General features: G+C 45.1%; 1 protein-coding gene across 5 annotated transcripts in view; it reads right to left on the minus strand.

Annotated features, from left to right (window-relative positions):
• CDHR5 (cadherin related family member 5) overlaps positions 1 to 21,764 on the minus strand; it is a 131,188-nt gene that overhangs the window by 73,695 nt on the left and 35,729 nt on the right. For all 5 annotated transcript variants that reach the window (XM_040328623.1, XM_040328622.1, XM_040328621.1 and 2 more), the window contains exons 3-4: positions 17,410 to 17,460; positions 1,582 to 1,674 (exon numbers count right to left, since the gene is read on the minus strand). In XM_040328623.1, coding sequence (XP_040184557.1) covers positions 1,582 to 1,674; positions 17,410 to 17,460 — 144 coding nt within the window. The remainder of the gene's footprint in view (positions 1 to 1,581; positions 1,675 to 17,409; positions 17,461 to 21,764) is intronic.

Raw genomic sequence — 21,764 nt, forward strand, 5'->3', positions numbered from 1 at the left:
TGTCATAAGGACAAGATTGTTCTACGACCCTATCCAACCTTTTTACCAAAGGTGGTGTTGACATTTAATTTGAATCAAGATATTATTTTGCCTTCCTTTTTGCTGATCCGCAGACAGCGAAGGAAAAGTTATTGTATTCCCTAGATTTAGTGAGAGCAGTAAAAGTGTAACTGCAGGCAACCGCTCAGATACGTAAAACTGATGTTTTGTTTATTTTGTCAGATGGTCCCAAGAAGGGACAAGCGGCATCAAAATCCACCATTTTGAGGTGGATTTGAGAGGTTCAAGCTCATGGTTTAAGGAACAGGATTCCTCCTTCTTCTGTTAAGGCGCACTCGACCAGAGCTATGAGCGCTTTATGGGCAGTGCATCACTAGGCTTCAATGGCTCAGATCTGTAAAGCTGCAACTTAGTCTTCAGTCCATACATTCATCAAATTCTATCAGATAGATGTAAGAGGACATGAGGATTCTGCCTTCGGGCGTAGTGTACTGCAGGCAGCAGACTAGGGCTTCTTGTCCATTTACGGCCAGCTCGGATCTGTGTCTCCCCCCCTTCATATTGAGCATAGCTCTGTGACGTCTCACTATGTAATGATTTAAGGCTCTGTGTCCCGTAGTGTACGGTAAAGAAAATTTGATTTTTATAACAGCTTACCTGTAAAATCCTTTTCTTGGAGTACACCACGGGACACAGGGGTCCCCCCTTCTTATGGGAACCTTACTGCTTTGCTACAAAACTAAGGTACTTCCCTGATGGGAGGGGTTATATGGAGAGGAACTGTCTTTGACCTCTGGTGACCATACAACCTACTATGTAATGATTTAAGGCTCTGTGTCCCGTGGTGTACTCCAAAAAAAAGGATTTACAGGTAAGATGTTATAAAAATCCTATTTTTCTGATCTCTCCCGGTGAAACTGTGGCCCATTAAAAGTGCTTAAGCACTCTGTATGGACTCAGTACAGTGTTTTGCTGAATGCATAGAACACATGAAGGTAAAATACCCTGATGCCCTGTACACACGATCAGTTTTCCCGGAAGTAAAAAGTCCACCGGGAAAACCAAGGGGGAAACCGAGAACCTGCTCGGTAGCTTTTACCCCCTACACACGGCCGGTTTTCCTGGCAGGAAAACTGGCATGAGAGCTTTGGTCGGGAAACCCAGCCATATGTATGCTCCACAGCAAGCTTTCCCCATAGAAAAACTGCCGGCTTAAAAACCGCCGGGAATCCCATCAGGAAAAAAGAAAACATGTTCTAATTTTTCCCGCCGGGAGTCCCGGTGGTTTTCCTGTCGAGAAAACTGCCATGGAGCATACACACGGACAGTTTTCCTGGCCGACGGGAAAACTGATCGTGTGTACGAGGCATGAGCCTTTAGAACCAATTTAACACTTTCTACCAATAAGTAATCAAAACACCAAGTACTCATTTTATATAAAACTATGTAATAATTTCCTATTCTATTCTATAACACTACACTTAGACATGAATGCTTATTTATATGTGAGATTAGACTGCTAAAGTTTTTTTTGTAATTTAAGCTATTAATAAAACAATTTGAACATTTTAAATTACATACCTCTGAGATGATAAAGCTGTAATTATCCCGCTTGAATTTACATTCATTATCATTTACATCAAGTATCTCCACAACAAGGTCTTCTATGCCCGCCTAAAATTCCAACAAATTTAAGAGGTATTAACATGAGTTCTACAAATTCTATAATAGTAAAACATTGCAGTTTAATCAACAATGTAAGTGCAGCGTTAATTATTAAAATGTACTATGATAATCCTGTTGCAAATAGCAGCAGTTGATTTTCTGTTGTCCAATTTCTTTCACATTGCCGTTGTCAACAGCGGGTCACTCACACACAGAAAACAAAAGACCAGCCAGGCGCCTAGGAGGCACGCTGCACACGGTGCTCAAACTCAAAGCCAATGCTTGTCTACAGTGCTGTCACCAGCCTAGAAGACAATTGACCCAAAGGGTCTATGAATAAACAAGAGTATAGAAGAGTGTTCTAAGATACAGCCACAAAGGCCAGAACTATAAATGAACATCTGTCACTGGTATGTATGCTGCTGATTGCCATTGTAGCGCTCACCCCCGAAGGAGCCGCTGGTTATAGATTGGGTGGCATGTTACCTCTGTGACTCCGCTGTCTAGGGTAGTTGATGAGAACCAAAGCAATGGAATGTCCAAACAGCAGGTGTCTTTTCTTGTGCTTTTATTTTACCCAACACGGTAAACAGTAAAACTTAAGGTAGATAGCAAAGATGGATGAGGAAAAGAAATAGCAGATTCAAGCTTAATGATACAGAAACAGTCCTGCTTCCAACCAGTGGCGCCCGGGCGCCGCCCCTCATCCCACAGTCAGTAAAAAAAAAAAAAAAAAAAAAAAAAAAAATTTTTTAAATCTGTCCCTTTAAGAATTTTTTTTTTCCCCAAAAACGGGCCTTATGTGCTCTGTGTCCGCGCGCCGGACGCCGGGAACAGTGCTGTAGGAGTAGCGCCACGTCGGTGCAATCACGGGATTGCAGACGCGGCGCTACATTGGCACAAAAAATATGCCTTTGTGGCGTTCTCCATCGCGCCACTCGCTTCCGGCGCGATGGAGTGTATTGTTATGGCCGGGCGGGTGCATACACTGTCTGTGCACCCGCCCTTCTCTGTGCTCGTTCCGACGTCACTGGGAAAACAGGAAGTGACGTCGGGTCAGCTCGAGCTCAGTGCGCCCGACCGTGGAAGAGGTAAGCCTGCCTGTCTCTACATCGGCGGCCGCTTCACAGCAGCATCCAACCACTCCCGCGATTTCCACAAACTATTTTCGTATTCGGCGTCCGACCGCCCCCCCCCGCTTATTCAAAGTTTATTTTCTATTTAATATTCGGCGGCACCCCCCCACCCCCGCTTATTCAAAGTCTTTTTTTTGCATCTAATATTCGGCGGCGGCGCCCCCCCACTTATTCAAAGTCTTTTTTTTATCTAATATTCAAATATTTTATCTAATATCCACCCTCCACCCCCCCTGCTTAATCCAATTTATTTTTTATATATTTTTTTATATTTTTTTTAAATATTTTTTAATATTTAATATTCAGCAAAAATAATGCCAGGCAACAACACCCCCCCCCCCCCAATCAATGTTTTTTTTTATTTAATATTAGTTAAATATATTAAGCTTATTAACAGTTTATTTTTTATATTTGATTCAATTTAGCATTAAGTATAAAAAAAGTTTTTTTTTTAATAACTGGGGGGGGGGGGGGGGTGGTCTGGTGGGGTAGTGTTACCGCCCGCTGTAGTGTTACTTGTGCTGTAATGAATTTTTACATAGAAAAGAAATGTTGTTAATAAATGGGTAAATGAATTATATGAATAATTATATTAAATGAAAAGATTTTTCCAATAACGGTTATTAAAAAAATCTTTTTTTTATAATTAATTTACCCATTTATTAACAACATTTCTTTTCTATGTAAAAATTCATTACAGCACAAATAGCGGGCGGTAACACTACCCCACCAGACCACCCCCCCCCCCCCCCCCAGTTATTAAAAAAAAACCTTTTTTTATACTTAATGGCAAATACACAAGAACAAGTCTCCTGCGCTCTGATATTTTATACGGAGTACTATGAAGTGGTGCGGTTCAATTGAAAGTTATCATCTAGAGTCTTGCAGCCCTCCTCAGAATCGTGGGTATTCATGAAACTATAAAAGAGAAGAAAGAGAGCGGAGGGCGCACCGACCTCGTGTGATACTGATAAAAAATATTTATTCCAATAGTAAAATCAATGGTTATACTCACAAAATTGGAGTTAAAAACAGGCTTTAAAAATGAGTACAGCAGATGTCCAGCATCGTCAGTGGAACACGACAATTTCCCCTCAGGATCTCACTATTATGGAGTACAAGTGTCCTCTGCACCCTCCACCACTAGAGGGCAGACATCGAGGTCCACCATCCATAGTACTATGCCACCATAGAGTCGCAGTGACGTCACAGGCCCTAAGCTGCAGAGCCTGGAGCAGTACGTCTCCCCTCTGTGCATAGGGAGACGATTCACCGACATAGTGCGCGGCGCGCGGTACGTCGCGAACGCGGCGCGCGCGGCGCGCGTAGTGCGGCGCGCGCCACGAACAGTACGGCGCGCGCACGCGCACCAATCGCTGGAACGCACTGCTGTCCTATTTGGCTGGCGTGCGTTCCAACGGACTCACATGGAGCTTTAACATCGTTCCAGTGGAGATAAGCGCAAAGGGGCAGTCAGGTAAGCCCATATTGTTTCTCCACACGGGGATAAAGCATATGAGCACTCCTCCACACACTCGGCCTACAATTAATCAACTAACCAAACAAATAAATAGGCATTGTTAGCCTAAGATGGGAGCCAGTGTACATTTGCAATGACAGTTCCAAAAAATACAACATATACTGCATTACTGCTTTGAGACCACCCTCATATAAGGGATTGGTGCTCTGAGGATGTAGAGGTGGGGTCCCTGAAAAAACGCCCCCCTCCTACCTGGGAGGAGTACACCCTAACATTGACCTATCAACATAGGTCTGCCTGCCCACTTGTGTGGGCGTGTGGTTATGTGCATGTGTGTGTGTGTATGTATATATAGTCCCATAATCACCACGGCGAGGGAGCACTGCAGACCACGTTAGCTCTGAGGAAAGGGGTACGCCCCCGAAACGCGTCAGCTTTTACATCTACTGATTGGTTCAAACGATTATTCGTGTTCCACTGACGATGCTGGACATCTGCTGTACTCATTTTTAAAGCCTGTTTTTAACTCCAATTTTGTGAGTATAACCATTGATTTTACTATTGGAATAAATATTTTTTATCAGTATCACACGAGGTCGGTGCGCCCTCCGCTCTCTTTCTTCTCTTTTATACTTAATGTGCAGGGAAAATATCGGCCGTCAACACCACCCCACCCCCAGCTTGCAAATTGTCCTGCGACTTGGGACTGGAAAGTTGCAGGATAAGTTGGACCCGATGATTTCCAATGAGAACTGTTCATATCTGTGCAACTTTGAAGTAGTCCCTGCATTACTTTTGTCCCACCTTGATGTGACTTGAGGTCCATAGACCTCCAGAATACATAGGCATTGCTTCAAGTCGCTGCAAAATCGCACCAAAAAATTGTGGCAGAATCTTGCGACTTTCAGGCTAATGCAGTCTGAAAGTTGCACAATTCTACTGCAATTCTGATGTGACTTAAAGGAGTTCTCTGAGCTAAAACTTTTAACCCCCGCTGTGCCCGGGCTGTAAAACTATACAAAATAAACCTTCACTTACCTGCCTACGATCCCCCGTTGTTCCGATATCGCCGTCCCGTTCTCTGGTCCCGGTCTCTTCCACTTCCTGGGGGACGGTGACTCACAGTGCGCTCAGCCTATCAGCGGCCGCAGCAATGTCCCGTCGCGGCCGCTGATAGGCTGAGCGCACTGTGAGTCACCGACCCCCAGGAAGTGGAAGAGACCGGGACCGGAGAACGGGACGGCGATATCGGAACAACGGGGGATCGTAGGCAGGTAAGTGAAAGTTTATTTTGTATAGTTTTACAGCCCGGGCACAGCAGGGGTTAAAAGTTTTAGCTCAGAGAACTCCTTTAAAGCAATGCCTGTGTATTCTGGAGGTCTATGGACCTCAAGTTGCATCAATGTGGGACCAAAGTAATGCAGGGACTACTTTGAAGTCGCACAGATATGAACGGTTCTCATTGGAAATCATGGGGTACGACTTGTCATGCAACATTTAAGTCCCAAGTCGCAGGACAAGTAATTCCTGCAGTCTCTGGTAATCTTGTGCAGTATGTCCGCAGTCTCTGGTAATCTTGTGTAGTATGTCCGCAGTCTCTGGTAATCTTGTGTAGTATGTCCGCAGTCTCTGGTAATCTTTTGCAGTATGTCCGCAGTCTCTGGTAATCTCCTGCAGTATGTCCGCAGTCTCTGGTAATCTCCTGCAGTATGTCTGCAGTCTCTGGTAATCTTGTGCAGTATGTCCGCAGTCTCTGGTAATCTTGTGCAGTATGTCCACAGTCTCTGGTAATCTTGTGCAGTATGTCCGCAGTCTCTGGTAATCTTGTGCAGTATGTCCGCAGTCTCTGGTAATCTTGTGTAGTATGTCCGCAGTCTCTGGTAATCTTTTGCAGTATGTCCGCAGTCTCTGGTAATCTCCTGCAGTATGTCCGCAGTCTCTGGTAATCTCCTGCAGTATGTCCGCAGTCTCTGGTAATCTTCTGCAGTATGTCCGCAGTCTCTGGTACTCTTGTGCAGTATGTCCGCAGTCTCTGGTAATCTTGTGCAGTATGTCCGCAGTCTCTGGTAATCCTGTGCAGTATGTCCGCAGTCTCTGGTAATCCTGTGCAGTATGTCCGCAGTCTCTGGTAATCTTGTGCAGTATGTCCGCAGTCTCTGGTAATCCTGTGCAGTATGTCCGCAGTCTCTGGTAATCTTGTGCAGTATGTCCGCAGTCTCTGGTAATCCTGTGCAGTATGTCCGCAGTCTCTGGTAATCCTGTGCAGTATGTCCGCAGTCTCTGGTAATCTTGTGCAGTATGTCCGCAGTCTCTGGTAATCTTGTGCAGTATGTCCGCAGTCTCTGGTAATCTTGTGCAGTATGTCCGCAGTCTCTGGTAATCTTGTGCAGTATGTCCGCAGTCTCTGGTAATCTTGTGTAGTATGTCCGCAGTCTCTGGTAATCTTTTGCAGTATGTCCGCAGTCTCTGGTAATCTCCTGCAGTATGTCCGCAGTCTCTGGTAATCTCCTGCAGTATGTCCGCAGTCTCTGGTAATCTTCTGCAGTATGTCCGCAGTCTCTGGTACTCTTGTGCAGTATGTCCGCAGTCTCTGGTAATCTTGTGCAGTATGTCCGCAGTCTCTGGTAATCCTGTGCAGTATGTCCGCAGTCTCTGGTAATCCTGTGCAGTATGTCCGCAGTCTCTGGTAATCTTGTGCAGTATGTCCGCAGTCTCTGGTAATCCTGTGCAGTATGTCCGCAGTCTCTGGTAATCTTGTGCAGTATGTCCGCAGTCTCTGGTAATCCTGTGCAGTATGTCCGCAGTCTCTGGTAATCCTGTGCAGTATGTCCGCAGTCTCTGGTAATCTTGTGCAGTATGTCCGCAGTCTCTGGTAATCTCCTGCCCATTTCGAGTCCTTCATTACTAACAGTGTCATATTTTAGTTTGTTTGCACCGATCTGTAAGGCTGCGCTATATACCATGATTTGTGATGCTGGGGCTATATACTCTGTGCTGTGACGCTGAGCTGTATACTCCTGACATTGAGTGGAATACATGGGACTGAGTGGTGGATTCTATAAGGGGTGTGGCTTATGAGAAGTGGGAGGGACCAAATGTGGAAGGGCGGGGTATTGCGCCCCCCCATCATAAAACTTCACCAGCCGCCACTGCTTCCAACGATACTTTACTTTCGTCGCCACTCCAGCCGGAGTGGGTATAGTGTACCTGGACAGGCCTCACACACCGACCTGGCAGCCAGAGTATCACTCAGAACTTTGAGGGAAAAGATCTCTGCCACAGACCCTTCCTAGAACTTAGATCATGGAGACAACTCTCCTTGGTAGAATTTGTGTTAGAATCGCCTTCAGGTAGTATTTTCAATCAGGTTACCGACTGACAGGTTGCTGACATCCAACCTTTCAGTGTCCGGTTACCTTGATCACCGATGGATTGTCTAGGCCCTGTTGGATCACCAGCCTCTCTCCTCAGGCACACTTACCACCGAACAGCTATTTTGCTTGGGATCTTCTTAGAATTGGGGAACCAGTCGTCACTGGGGCCCCGCCACAGCTTTAAATGTTCCAGGCCAACATGGTCCCGGAACCAGGAACACCGCGTGGCACGCACACCCCGGCCTGGTAGGCCATTTTGCCGGGGAGCCATGATGTGTGGTCACCCTAAAGGTGGGTGCCACCTCAGGAAAAGAATCCCGCCTTAATGGCGTCTGCTCCAGAAATACCCCCCCCAGCATGCCCCGCAAGAGAAACTCCCTCCCGATTGGCTGCTGGCAAGAGGCACCCCAGCCTGGACTCCACTGGCGCCACCTGTTGCCCCGGGGTGGTATGACACCCCAGCAACCACAGAATGGACATGCAGCACAGCCCAGCTGAAACAGAGACCCTTTGTTGAATTGCAATCAGAATCAGAGTCAACTACACTCTGATTATCCCTTAACTTTTAATAGCACCGGTACTTGGAAGTACACAGGCGCTACACCATGAAAGGGAAAACTTCAACTGTACAACAAAAAAAGTGTGGGGAAGAGACAAAGACCAGATTTCAGTATCACCTTCACACCTTTATTTAATGCCAAATAATATTACTTACAAGTGTAAATATCATAAATGGAGAGCAATTAATAGAATGGGGACAGAAGGTGCCGGAACCTCCAAGCTCTACAACCACAAGGAAAGGAGGGATGATGAACAGCATTTAAACAGCTTTCTGGCAAACAAGCCTCCACTCCAATCATTCTGGCCCCTCAATGACATCACCACTGGAGGGTGGGCTGTAGGATGCTTTTAAAGCAGACTTCCTCTTCCTCATCTCACACACACAGTAAGATAGGCAAGGTACTCTATCTGTAGTGAAGGCATCGTTTAGACCTTCTATATCTATAATAATTGGTATGTGCATGGATTTTACCACGTCCTGTTATGCTTGGTTATCTTTTTGGATATCATTCAGGCAGGATGGAGGCATTATTTCTATTATCCTATTGTTTATAATTAATCAGCTATTGAGTGTTCCTATTATTGCTTAAAGAGTTTGGGTGATCAGTACCCAACAACATTTGCCTGATTACAACACAAAAGGAAGAACCAGTAAATTGAATATTCAGCAAAGAAAGTGAGGCCCGAAACAAAAGACAGAGACACATAGTGCAGGGCCGGGCATGACTGTGTGTCTAGGGTGCACTGAAAGAGTTAAGGGTAAAGAGGGGCGGTTAGTAGGAGAAAAAAGAGCTGGAGGGGGAGTGGTTATATTTAAGGGAGAGGCAGGGACAGAGGGGGACAGAATTCTGTAGTGAGATTTGGAGGAGGCAGTTTTTCCCACCCTCCCTCCCTATGCATTACCTGTTTGTTGTTTGTGTGTTTTCTTTTGCAGGTGCAAAGGCGGATGGTCGTCATGACAGCCAGGAGTGGCGGTATTTTCTGTTGGTCTTTTACGGTGGCAGTAGGAAATGTGATAAAATGGGGGTGGGGGGCTCATCAGTAGTATGTGCCCCTTTGGTGTATTCCAGCTGAAGGTTGGTTGGAATACCATAATGGTTGCACTGCGGGCAGGGGTTGTCTCCGAGCGGACTACACGGCTGGAGGCCTAAGGTGTTAATTTGGCCCGCAGTGTATTGGTTATAGACGTGGTGGAGTCGGGGTGCTGCCAGAAAAGACCAACAGTCTGTGTTAATTTTGTTATATATATGCTTCATATGTTTGATTATTTTGAGTTGGAGTTTTACCTTACAATGTTTAAATAAATAGGCTGTTGTGGCCATTTTACTCCAAAATCAAGGTGTGGTCTCTTTACTTTTAGAGTTTAAGTATTGGGGTTAATTAGGGGGTGGAGTATAGGGGTCATAGCGGTAAAAGCATTAACCCTCCTAGCGGTATTCCCGAGTCTGACTCGGGGTGAGATTTTCATACCAAAAGTGGTAACCCCTAGTCAGACTCGGGCTTGCCTCGCTGCAGCAGCAGACAAAGTTACTTACCTTGTCCCTGGATCCAGCGATGCCACCGCCAGGGCCGGCCTTTGCGGTGTGCGAGCTGTGCGACCGCACAGAGCGCCCTGGGCAACATAGGGCGCCGTGCGGCCATCACAGCTCGCAGCAAGCTTTGCCACCAGCACAGCGCCCGGCCGCGAGTGGGACAGATCAGCAGGGAGATCGGAGCTCATTGAGAGCTCCAGAGAGAGAGAGATGAGCTGGGCGTATCACAGCCAGCTCTGACATCTCTCCCCTCCCCTTGCTTGCCCGCACAGCCAGTTAGAGGAGAGGAGCTGCTTTTACTCCTCCCCCTCCTCTCCTCCTTTCCTTGTGTCTGCCCCGCCCACTCTCCCCGGCATACAGGGGATGTGGGCGGGAATTTTCAAGCACAGCAAACAGAAGGGAAAGATGGAGGAGTGTGATATCCATCCAGTCCCTCCTGCCGAGTGAGTACTGTACACTGATGTAGGGGTGGCCTTCATTCCCTTCTCTCTCTCTCTCTCTCTCTCTCTCTCTCTCTCTCTCATCTATCTTTCTTTGTCTGTCTGTCTATCTATCTTCCCTTTGTTTCTTTCTATCTATCTTTCTTCCTTCTATCTATCTATCTATCTATCTATCTATCTATCTATCTATCTTTTTATCTATCTATATATCTTTCTATCTATCTTTCTTCCTTCTATCTATCTATCTATCTATCTATCTATCTATCTATCTATCTATCTATCTATCTATCTATCTATCTTTTTATCTATCTATATATCTTTCTATCTATCTTTCTTCCTTCTATCTATCTATCTATCTATCTATCTATCTATCTATCTATCTATCTATCTATTATCTATCTATCTATCTATCTATCTATTATCTATCTATCTATCTTTCTATCTATCTATCTATCTATCTATCTATTATCTATCTATCTATATTTTTATCTATCTATCTTTTTATCTATCTATCTATCTATCTATCTATCTATCTATATATCTATCTATCTTTTTATCTATCTATCTATTATCTATCTATCTTTGTATCTATCTATCCATCCATCCATCCATCTATCTTTTTATCTATCTATCTATTATCTATCTTTTTATCTATCTATCTATTATCTATCTATCTTTTTATCTATCTATCCATCCATCCATCCATCCATCTATCTTTTTATCTATCTATCTATTATCTATCTATCTTTTTATCTATCTATCCATCCATCTATCTTTTTTATCTATCTATCTATCTATCTATCTATCTATCTATCTATTATCTATCTATCTATCTTTTTATCTATCTATCTATTATCTATCTATCTTTTTATCTATCTAGCCATCCATCATTTTTTCTTTCTTTCTCCTCCATTTCTTTCTTTCTTTCTTTCTTTCTTTCTTTCTTTCTTTCTTTCTTTCTTTCTTTCTTTCTTTCTTTCTTCTCCCTTTCTTTCTTTCTTTTTCCTCCCTTTCTTTCTTTCTCCTCTCTTTCTTTCTTTCTTTCTTTCTCCTCCCTTTCTTTCTTCTCCCTTTCTTTCTTTCTTTCTTTCTCCTCCCTTTCTTTCTTTCTTTCTTTCTTTCTCCTCCCTTTCTTTCTTTCTTTCTACTCCCTTTCTTTCTTTCTCCTCCCTTCCTTTCTTTCTTTCTCCTCCCTTTCTTTCTCTTTCTTTCTATCTATCTCCTCCCTTTCTTTCTCCTCTCTTTCTCCTCCCTTTCTTTCTTTCTTTCTTTCTTTCTTTCTTTCTTTCTTTCTTTCTTTCTTTCTTTCTTTCTTTCTTTCTTTCTCCTCCCTTTCTTTCTTTCTCCTCCATTTCGTTCTCTTTCTTTCTATCTATCTCCTCCCTTTCTTTCTCCTCCCTTTCTTTCTCTTTCTTTCTATCGATCTCCTCCCTTTCTTTCTCCTCTCTTTCTCCTCCCTTTCTCCTCCCTTTCTTTCTTTCTTTCTTTCTTTCTTTCTTTCTTTCTTTCTTTCTTTCTTTCTTTCTTTCTCCTCCCTTTCTTTCTTTCTCCTCCCTTTCTTTCTCTTTCTTTCTATCTATCTCCTCCCTTTCTTTCTCCTCCCTTTCTTTCTTTCTTTCTTTCTTTCTTTCTTTCTTTCTTTCTTTCTTTCTTTCTTTCTTTCTTTCTTTCTTTCTTTCTCCTCCCTTTCTTTCTTTCTTTCTCCTCCCTTTCTTTATTTCTTTCTTTCTTTCTCCTCTCTTTCTTTCTCCTCCCTTTCTTTCTTTCTCTCTTTCTCCTCCCTTTCTTTCTTTTTCTTTCTTTCTTTCACATTTTTTTAAATCTATCTATCTATCTGTGAAGATGGGGGGGGGGGGGCGCCACAGGATTTGCTCGCACAGGGCGCCTGAAAACCTAAGGCCGGCCCTGGCCACCGCGCTGTGTGAGCGAGCGGGACCTCCCTCGATTCACACAGTGTCCCTGTGTGCCGCCGATCTCCGTTCCCTGCGACGCTACGACGCACGAGAGCGGAGATTGGCGCCAAATTCAAAAACGTAAACAAACACATTACATACAGTATACTGTAATCTTATAGATTACAGTACTGTATGTAAAAAATACACCCCCCCCCCCCTTGTCCCTAGTGGTCTGCCCTGTGTCATGCATGTTTTTTTATATAATAAAAACTGTTCTTTCTGCCTGCAAACTGCAGATTGTCCATAGCAACCAAAAGTGTCCCTTTATGTAAAAAATGGTTTTAGAGCAGCTAGAAAACCACGATAATAAATTATAATCACTTGCAGAATTGTGCGATAGCGATTTGTGGGGAAATTCGTCATAAAAAAATAAAAGTAATGACAGCGACAATTCTGCAACTGAGCAAATTTCAGTGATTTTGACTTGATTACATTATTGAATAATTTTTATTATAATTATATTATTACTTGTTATAATTATTTATAATTATTTATTAGATTATAATTTATAATTTTGTTTTTAAAAAAATGTCATACCCGGGATGCCTACTAGTCTCTTGTTTGGTCAGATTTAAGTGAGTTATTTCTAAAAATTACAGGCCTACAATATAAAACGCCAAATTTCCTTGCAAATAATGGTACCGCTTTCAGCATCTTTTTTCTGAAAGAATCATACCGCTAGGGAGGTTAAGGGTACTTCTGGACTACACTAGTCAAGGGAACCATCTAAGCAACTACACAATAATCTTATATCAAAAGACTAGTCGAGTCACTCTAAATAACAAATATGTGAGTATAAGGTACTGTATACATGATAATCCTATATTTAAAGTGATCTTAAACCCTACATTTTTAAGCACTTTCTTCCGGTATGCTTCTAGGAAGATTTATATGCTCAGATTTATATACCAACTCAACATTGTTCAGTCTCCAGTCAACAGAAGGGGTCAGGAGGCATGAGAAACTTGAGAGACGTTGATGTGGGTCACACTGAACTGTGGGAGATATAGTCTGGGGAAAAGACCTAGCTAAGGAAGTGAATGGGCGATGGACTACAATCCACAGAAGAAGACTCTCTGGAGGAAGGGAAATTGAGTTTTCTGGGGCTGTTGGGCAAGAACTTCCTCTTTCTAAAAGCAGACCAGATTGGTGCACACCTCTGCTTCACTGTGTGCACTTGCCAGCAGCAATATGAGACCTGAGTCTGAGGAACTGCTGACAGTAAGCTTGCCGTGTTTGAATTATCACTGCCAGGGGAGAGAGAGAGAGAGACTAATCATATACCTAGTAGCATCAAACCACTGGATGCAGAGCTTTAACCACTTCAGTCCCAGAAGATTTTATCCCCTTCCTGACCAGAGCACTTTTTACGATTTGGCTCTGCGTCGATTTAACTGACAATCGTGCGGTCATGCAATGTTGTGTCCTTTTTTTCTGCTCTCTGCTGCAGCTGCATGCTTTTTCCAGTGCCGGCACCTGTCACACTGATGTTTGGGGATGGCGGGTCGAGAACCCTGCGATCTGGGACAGCAGCCACTGGGGATACCTGCTGGTAGTACCCACCAGGGATACCTGCCAGTAGTACCAGCCAGCAGTACCTGCCAGAGTGCCAGCAGTACCCACCAGCAGTACAAGTAGCAAGCAGTACTTGCCAGCAGTACCAGCAGCCAGCAGTACCTGGCAGCAGTACCAGCCAGCAGTACCCACCAGCAGTACCAGCCAGCAGTACCCACCAGCAGCCAGCAGTACCCGCCAGCTGTACCAGCCAGCAGTACCCACCAGCAGCACCAGCCAGCAGCAGGGTTGGACTGGGACAGAAATTTGGCCCTGGACTTCATCCAGACTGGCCCACTTTGACAGGTCTCTCCCATGGCGGCCGGACAACTCCAGCACCCCCCCCCCCTGGCCACCCAAGCCTCCTCTGCCCCTTCACTAGCCACTAGACGTTCTACTTTATTAGAGTAGAGCGGCTGGTACTGGTACTTTTATAGGCAGTACCAGTGGGGAAGCTAGACAATATTTCACCCGGGGAAAATAATCTGTTCGGTGCCCCCCCCCCCCCCTTATGGGACAAGATTAGGCAGAAGTGAGAAACTCCCAGGCCATAGCTGTTGAGTCAGCTGTCTGTCCCCTCCCCCATGCTCCTCTGTCGTCATCCCTGCTCCTCTGGTCCTCCCCCTGCTTCTTTGTTCCCCCCCAGGTGAGCGCTGGGGGGAGGGAGAGACAGAGGAGCGGAGGGGGTCGGCAGTCCGCTTTTACTGAAGCCGGCCCACTGAGCCATCGGCCCACCGGGAAACTCCCTGTAGTCCCAACGGCCAGTCCATCCCTGGCCAGCAGTACCCGCCAGCCGTACCAGCCAGCAGTACCCACCAGCCGTACCAGCCAGCAGTACCCACCAGAAGTACCACCCAGCAGGACCTGCCAGCAGTACCCATCCTGGGTGACAGCCAGCAGCATCCTCCAACCATATCTGCCCCAGGGACAGCAGCAGCCGCCAGCCATAGCTGCCTGGAGGACAGTAGCAGCTGCCAGCCATAGCTGCCTGGACGACAGCAGCAGCCAGCGATACCTGCAGGAATCCTGGAGAAGAAGTGAAGATTGAGGTCAGTTGAGATGCATGTAAACCGCAGGGCATCAGTGTGAAAGCAGCCTTAGGCCCCTTTCACACAATCGGTCCAATCAGGCCCGCCTATCGTTTTTTCAGGCAGACCCAGATGGACTCTCCATTCCCCTATATAAAATTGGCAGATGTAAATGGACATGTGTCTGTTTACAACTGCCAACCTCCAATCCGATCCACTTAAAAAAACCAGAAGGGGATCTGTCCCCATCTGTCTGGGCGGATAGGACTGGAGGACCTATAGAGTAGAGTGGGCTGTGTTCCTGTCTGCTCTGCATATGCAGAGTGGACACAGACCTCTCATCCGGTCGCTCTGCTCATTGCGGCCCCGGTGACCGGTTACCAAGTCACTCTTCAAAAAGTTGTGCACCGCTGAAATAGATGGTCAAGATATTATTTAGAACAGAATACAATTTCCAGAAGGAGAAAAGTAATCCCATGCAGCAATGCCAGAATCCCTAAGGTTTGTAATTGAATGTTAATATACAATAATATCACTGGTTCTGGAGCACCTTAACCACTTCAATACAGGGCATTTTCACCCCCTTCCTGCCCAGGCCAATTTTCAGCTTTCAGCACAGTCACACTTTGAATGACAATTGTGCGGTCATGCAACGTTGTACCCAAATCACACTTTGATCATTTTTTTCCCCACAAATAGAGCTTTCATTTGGTGGTATTTGATCAATTCTGTGTTTTTTATTTTTTGCGCTATAAACAAAAAAACAGCGACTATTTTGAGAAAAACACAATGGCCCGGATTCACAGAGAGCGGCGCATAGTTATGCCGGCGTAGCGCAGAGCGGCGAGCACAGTATTCACAAAGCAAATGCTCCCAACGTTGCGCCGGCATAACGTAAATTCGTAGGCGTATGCCGGCCTAATTCAAAGTAGGTGGAAGTGGGCGTGATCCATTTAAATGAAGCGTGACCCCATACAAATGATGGGCCGAACGAACGGCGCATGCACCGTCCCGTGGACGCATCCCAGTGTGCATGCTCAGAATCACGTCGGAAATACTCCTTAAGATACGTCGAATCACTGCCTACGACGTGAACGTAACCTACGCCCATCCCTATTCACGTACTACTATGTAAACAACGTAAAATACGACGGCTGTTCCCTGGTACATACCTTTGCATGAGTTGCGCCTCATAGATGGGGAATAACTATACGCCGGACGTAAGCCTTACGTAAACCACGTATCTTAATGCGCCGGGCGCAAGTACGTTCGTGAATCGGCGTATCTCACTCATTTACATATTCGAATCGTAAATCAAATGGGAGCGCCCCTTGCGGCCAGCGTAAATATGCGCCCACGATACGACGGCGTAGGAAACTTACGTCGGTCGTAGGAAGCCTATTTTCAGGCGTATCTAGTTCTGTGGGCATGGCGCATAGATACGACGGCGCACATTTACACTTACGCGGCGTATCTCGAGATACGTCAGCGTTAGTGCTACGTTAATCCGGGCCAATATTTTTTACTTTTTGCTATAATAAATATCCCATTTTTTTTTATATTTTTTCCTCAGTTTAGGTCGATATGTATTCTTCTACATATTTTTGGTAAAAAAGTCGCAATAAACGTATATTGATTGGTTTGCGCAAGTTATAGCGTCTACAAAATAGGGCATAGATTTATGTAATTTTTATTATTATTTTTTTTTTTACTACTAATGGTGGTGATCTGCGATTTTTATCATGACTGTGACATTGCGGCGGACATATTGGACACTTTTGACACTATTTTGGGACCATTCACATTTATGCAGCGATCAGTGCTATGGAAAAGCATTGATTACTGTATAAATGTGACTGGCATGGAAGGGGTTAACACTAGGGGGCGATCAAGGGGTTAATTGTGTGTCCTAGGGAGTGATTCTAAATGTGGGGGCAGGGGACTGATGAGAGGAGGCGACCGATCGTTGTTCCTATATTCAAGGAACATACGATCAGTTCTCCTTTCCCCTGACAGGATGTGGATCTGTGTGCTTACACACACATATCCATGTCCCTGCTCTGTGATGAGCAATCACGGGTGCCCAGCTGTCGCGGCCGTCACGATGGCCTGGCACGCTCATCGGGTCCACAGTGATGCAGCGAGCACGTTCGCATGCTCGTCTGAATGCTGGGAAGACAAAGACGTCATATGACGTATAACCGGAGGGAGGAAGGGTGCCCGCCGCCGTCATTTTACAATATTGCGGTAGGCAAGTGGTTAAAGTATGACTAAAGGCAAAACTTTTTTTCTTAGTTTTGGACAGAGTGGAGCGTCAGAGTCAGTTTTTTTGCAGTCTGTGCCCCCGTTAGGAAGATTCACCCTCTTTATTTGTCCTGTTTACCATTATCATTGAAAGTGAAAATAAACAGAAAACCCCAAATTTTGGGTTATCCTCAGAAAAGTGATAGATGTGAAATCTTCCAATGGGGACACTAGTTCTGGTGAGTTTAGGGTCCCCAAGAAATGTATTTTATTTGCAGAGATTTTCTCTCACTTGCTGTTTGGCTATGGGACAGGAAGTGAAATCTAAAATGAAAATAAAAAAGTTTTGCCCATAGCTCTACTTTAATGTATTTGAATCAGTGTTTAGTCAGTATACAAGCTGTATGTTTTGAGAGAGTAGTAAATATTTTTATACTTACAAAACCTTCATTCAAATTGCATGTCAACGTAGCTCTTACCAGTTGATCAACCTAAAATAAAAAAAACACAGTCTTACAACCAAGAACTAATTTTTGTAAACTGTCTATTTTGATTTTTTCAAAAATAAATGACAAAGATAACAATAAACCTCTGAGACCATAAATAACTCACACATACCTGAGGCCAGGAGAGCCATCAGGTCAGGATCGGAAGACCCTGCCCAAACGGTGTCCATTCCTTAAGTACCCTCTCCCAAAATGTACAGTGGGTTGACCACACCCCCTGAGCCACTTCTGAAAAGAGGTACCCAATGCATCCAGCCTGTTGCCTTTCCAACCTTGACCTGTGGTGACAGCGACACCCACCGTCAAGGGGAAAATCATGCAACCCAGCTGAACTGAAACAGAACCGTCAACCGGGATGTTTGGGGCAGAATGCAAAATCATAAAGTTAATAGGCGAATGCTAATTTATTAGTATAAAGTTTAATCCAGGACTGTTGGGAGGTATGTAAGTATGTTTAATAGGGAAAGGAAGGGGAAGCGCTCACAATGCCACATCCGTATAACTGAGAGAAGAACATGAAGGATTACTCAAAAAGGGTAACCAATGGTCGGACTTTAAAGGCAAGACAACAGCAGAAATAGCAAAAATAATATATTTATTACAAAAGTTACAAAAAATTACAGACAACTAGACACAATGTACCAAAAAAAAAACACACAAGATTTTGAAATGTATAAACAGTATGTCTTGTACGTCTACGCGTTTCACCAAATCTCACTATCTTGGGATGGATAAGATCTGATATATAAAATATCGGAGATGTTACATATACAGAAGATTTCCATAGAAAGATAATAAGATTCTTGCCCGTGTGTACGAGGCTTAAGCCTTATTTATTGTCTTTTTGGATGTGTGCCCTCGTCAAGTGAGACTTGTGCCTTTTATCAAAACCGCTGACCCAATATTCATGGGTGTTTAATGAATGGCATTTCCTATATTGGATATTCCCCATAGAGGGAGTTTGCTGTCTTAGAATCTTTCGTTATGTTGAGCTATCTATAGAATTTTTGGATTTACTCACATATACCACCACCATTATTATCTTTCTATGGAACATCTTCTGTATATGTAACATCTCCGATATTTTATATATCAGATCTTATCCATCCCAAGATAGTGAGATTTGTTCTCTATCATTGTCCCCTTTTGTTGTTCGTCCTGAAGAAGCCTTACGGCGAAACGCATAGACGTACAAGACATACTGTTCATACATTTCAATATCATGTCTAGTTGTCTGTAATTTTTTGTAACTTTTGTAATAAATATATTATTTTTGCTATTTCTGCTGTTGTCTTGCCTTTAAAGTCCAACCATTGGTTACCCTTTTTTAAATGAATCCTTCATGTTCTTTTCTATGTATGTATGTATGTATGTTGCAGACAAGCCTTTGGTCTTCAGCTAGCTATTTAAGGGAGTACTTAAGATATCTTGGTTATTGAGAGAAGGTGCAGTAGCCTGGTGACACCTTAACCACTTCAGCCACGGACCATTTGTCAGCTGAAAGACCGGCGGTCATGCGGCGTGGCTCCCAAACAAAATTTCCGTCCTTTTTTTCCCACAAATAGAGCTTTCTTTTGGTGGTATTTGATCACCTCTGTGGTTTTTATTTTTTGCGCTATAAACAAAAATAGAGCCACAATTTTGAAAAAAAATCAATATTTTTTAATTTTTGCTCTAATAAATATGCCCAAAAAATACATAAAAAAAACTTTTTTTTTCCTCAGTTTAGGCCGATACGTATTCTTCTTTTTTTTACTAGTAATGGCTGTGATCAGCGATTTTTATTATGACTGCGACATTATGGTGGACACATCGGACACTTTTGACACAATTTTGGGACCATTGTCATTTTTACAGCGATCAGTGCTATAAAAATGCACCGATTACTGTGAAAATGACACTGGCAGTGAAGGGGTTAACCACTAGGTGGCGCTGTAGGGGTTAAGTGTGCCCCAGTGAGTGATTCTTACTGATGGGGGGATGGGCTACACGTGACAAGACAGTGATCACCGCTTCCGATTACAGGAAGCGGTGATCACTGTCATTGTCACTAGGCAGAGCGGGGAGATGCTTGTTTACAACCGCATCTCCCCGTTCTTCCTTACCGTGAGACGATCGTGGGTTATCCCCGCAGCGATCGAGTCCCAATGACTCTCAGTAATGGAATGGGCTTGGACCTCAGCGATAGGCCTTGTTGGAGCCCTGCTCAAAGGATACAGCGGTCTGGCAACACACTGCACTTCAGCCCGGCTGCATCTGGCATGGACGTGCAAAGAGCGCCCTTCAGGTCGCCACTGATTGGACAGAGGTAGTTGACAATGGATGCTCCTGCACCCACACGCGATGACTCCATCTCTTCACAGCACGGGCCGCGACTTGGCTGCAGCACACACCAACACAGACTCACTTGCTAGCAGCTTCCAGGCTGGGGTCCCAAGAGATAGATCCCGCCCACACACAGGCCTTTTATCACTTCTTTTTTTACCCCTCCAACCAGCTGATATTTGTAGTTCAAACCAGTCCAACTGAATGCAGATCTTAAAGCGGAGGTTTGGCCGATTTTTTTTTTAAAAGCCAGCAGCTACAAATACGGCAGCTGCTGACTTTTAAAAAATGGACACTTACCGGTCCAGTGCGCCCACGATGTCAGCAGCTGAGGCTGAGCAATCGCTTGGTCCTCGGCTGCTTCTGCCGACATCCTCAGTGAGGGAATCAGGAAGCGAAGCCTTGCAGGTCCACTGTCCGATTCACTACTGCGCATGCGCGAGGATCGCGGCGCGCCGTCACTGGTCCCCGCACTCTCCTGGAAACAGTGTTTCCCAGAAGACAGCGGGGGGGGGGGGGTGACGTCACAGGCTGGATTCCCCGCGGGGATCCAAACCTGGAAGTCGTGCAAATACCTGTCTCAGACGGGTATCTGCACCCCCTCCCCCCTAAAAGGTGCCAAATGTGTCACCGGAGGGGGAGAGGGATACAAAAAGCGGAGGTTTACTTTTTGTGTAAACCTCCGCTTTAACTTCAAGGACTACATGTCCCGAGATGCTTTGCTTTTTTCATAGTACTCAGTCACTCTAGATTAAGGATTTGACAACACAGAATCCAACTAAGCACTAGGAGAGAACAGCTCCACATCAGCGACGCTGCACAGTGTCTCCTGACAATGCAGGCAGCATTAAGCCAGCTCCTTGCTACACATATGTAGCGCCTGTGTACTTTTCGTACAGGTGCTATATTAAATTTAGTGGGGGAATGAGAGAGTTATGTTGCTCTCATTCATTGATTTGTTAAATTTGGCTGTCGCCAAGTCTGGATTGTCCTGTGGGTCAGTCTGTGCTCCGGAGATGCGGTCTCATCTCTGGGCGGCAGGTGGCACCAGAGGGGTCCAGGCGGAGCCGCTTCTTCCCAGCAGTCAATTAGAGGAGTTTTCCCTCGCGGGGCATGCTTGGAGGGGTATTTCTGTGGCGGATGCCGTTGTCGGGGTTATTTGCGGGTTCCTGGTTCCAGGTGCGGCACCCACCTTTAGGGTGTGCGCACATCACGAGCCCCACCACTATGGCCTACCAGGCCAGGGTCACGTGCTACGCGGAGTTCCTGACTCTGGGCTCTCATAGCCCGGAGCAACTGATGCTGCCATGGGACCCCAGTGACTTACTGGGTTCCCATCTCTATTGAGAAGATCCCAAGCTGGGTGCTGTTCGGTGGGGGATCGGTCTGAGGAGAACCCGGAGGCAGGTGATCCAATAGGGCTTGAACGAACCATCGGGGATCTGGGTACCGGACACTGACAGGTTGCATTCAGACTGTCAGTTGGTGACCCCAAAAGACATACTGGGAGGATTCGCTCTAACATTCAAACTTTCAAGCACTAGGCCTGTGGCAGAGGTCTCATCTCAACATCCTACTTCCATTAGAGCCAAGTCTGTGGCAGAGACTTGTTCCTTCCAAAAGTTCTAAGTGGCGCTCTGGCTGCCAGGCCTGTGAGAGAGGTCTGTCCAGGGGCACTTTACCCACTTCGGCTGGAGTGGCGACGTGACAATTACAATTCTAGAAGACAGGACTGCTTTCTCTATCCATAGCCTGATACTGCGGAGTTATTCTTCTTTCACCAAACTATCCTGTCTACCTCAAGTTGACATGTTGGTCGTGTTTGACCAAAAAATAAAGCATTGAAAACGTCAACCAACGGTCTGGACATTCTATTACTGCTCTCATCACCACCATCACCCCTAGACACAACATAGAGGTAACTTAAATACGCCGATCCCAAATCTAACCAGCGGCTCCTCCGG

This window comes from Rana temporaria, chromosome 11 (assembly GCF_905171775.1).
Source record: "Rana temporaria chromosome 11, aRanTem1.1, whole genome shotgun sequence".
Classification (NCBI taxonomy): domain Eukaryota; kingdom Metazoa; phylum Chordata; class Amphibia; order Anura; family Ranidae; genus Rana; species Rana temporaria.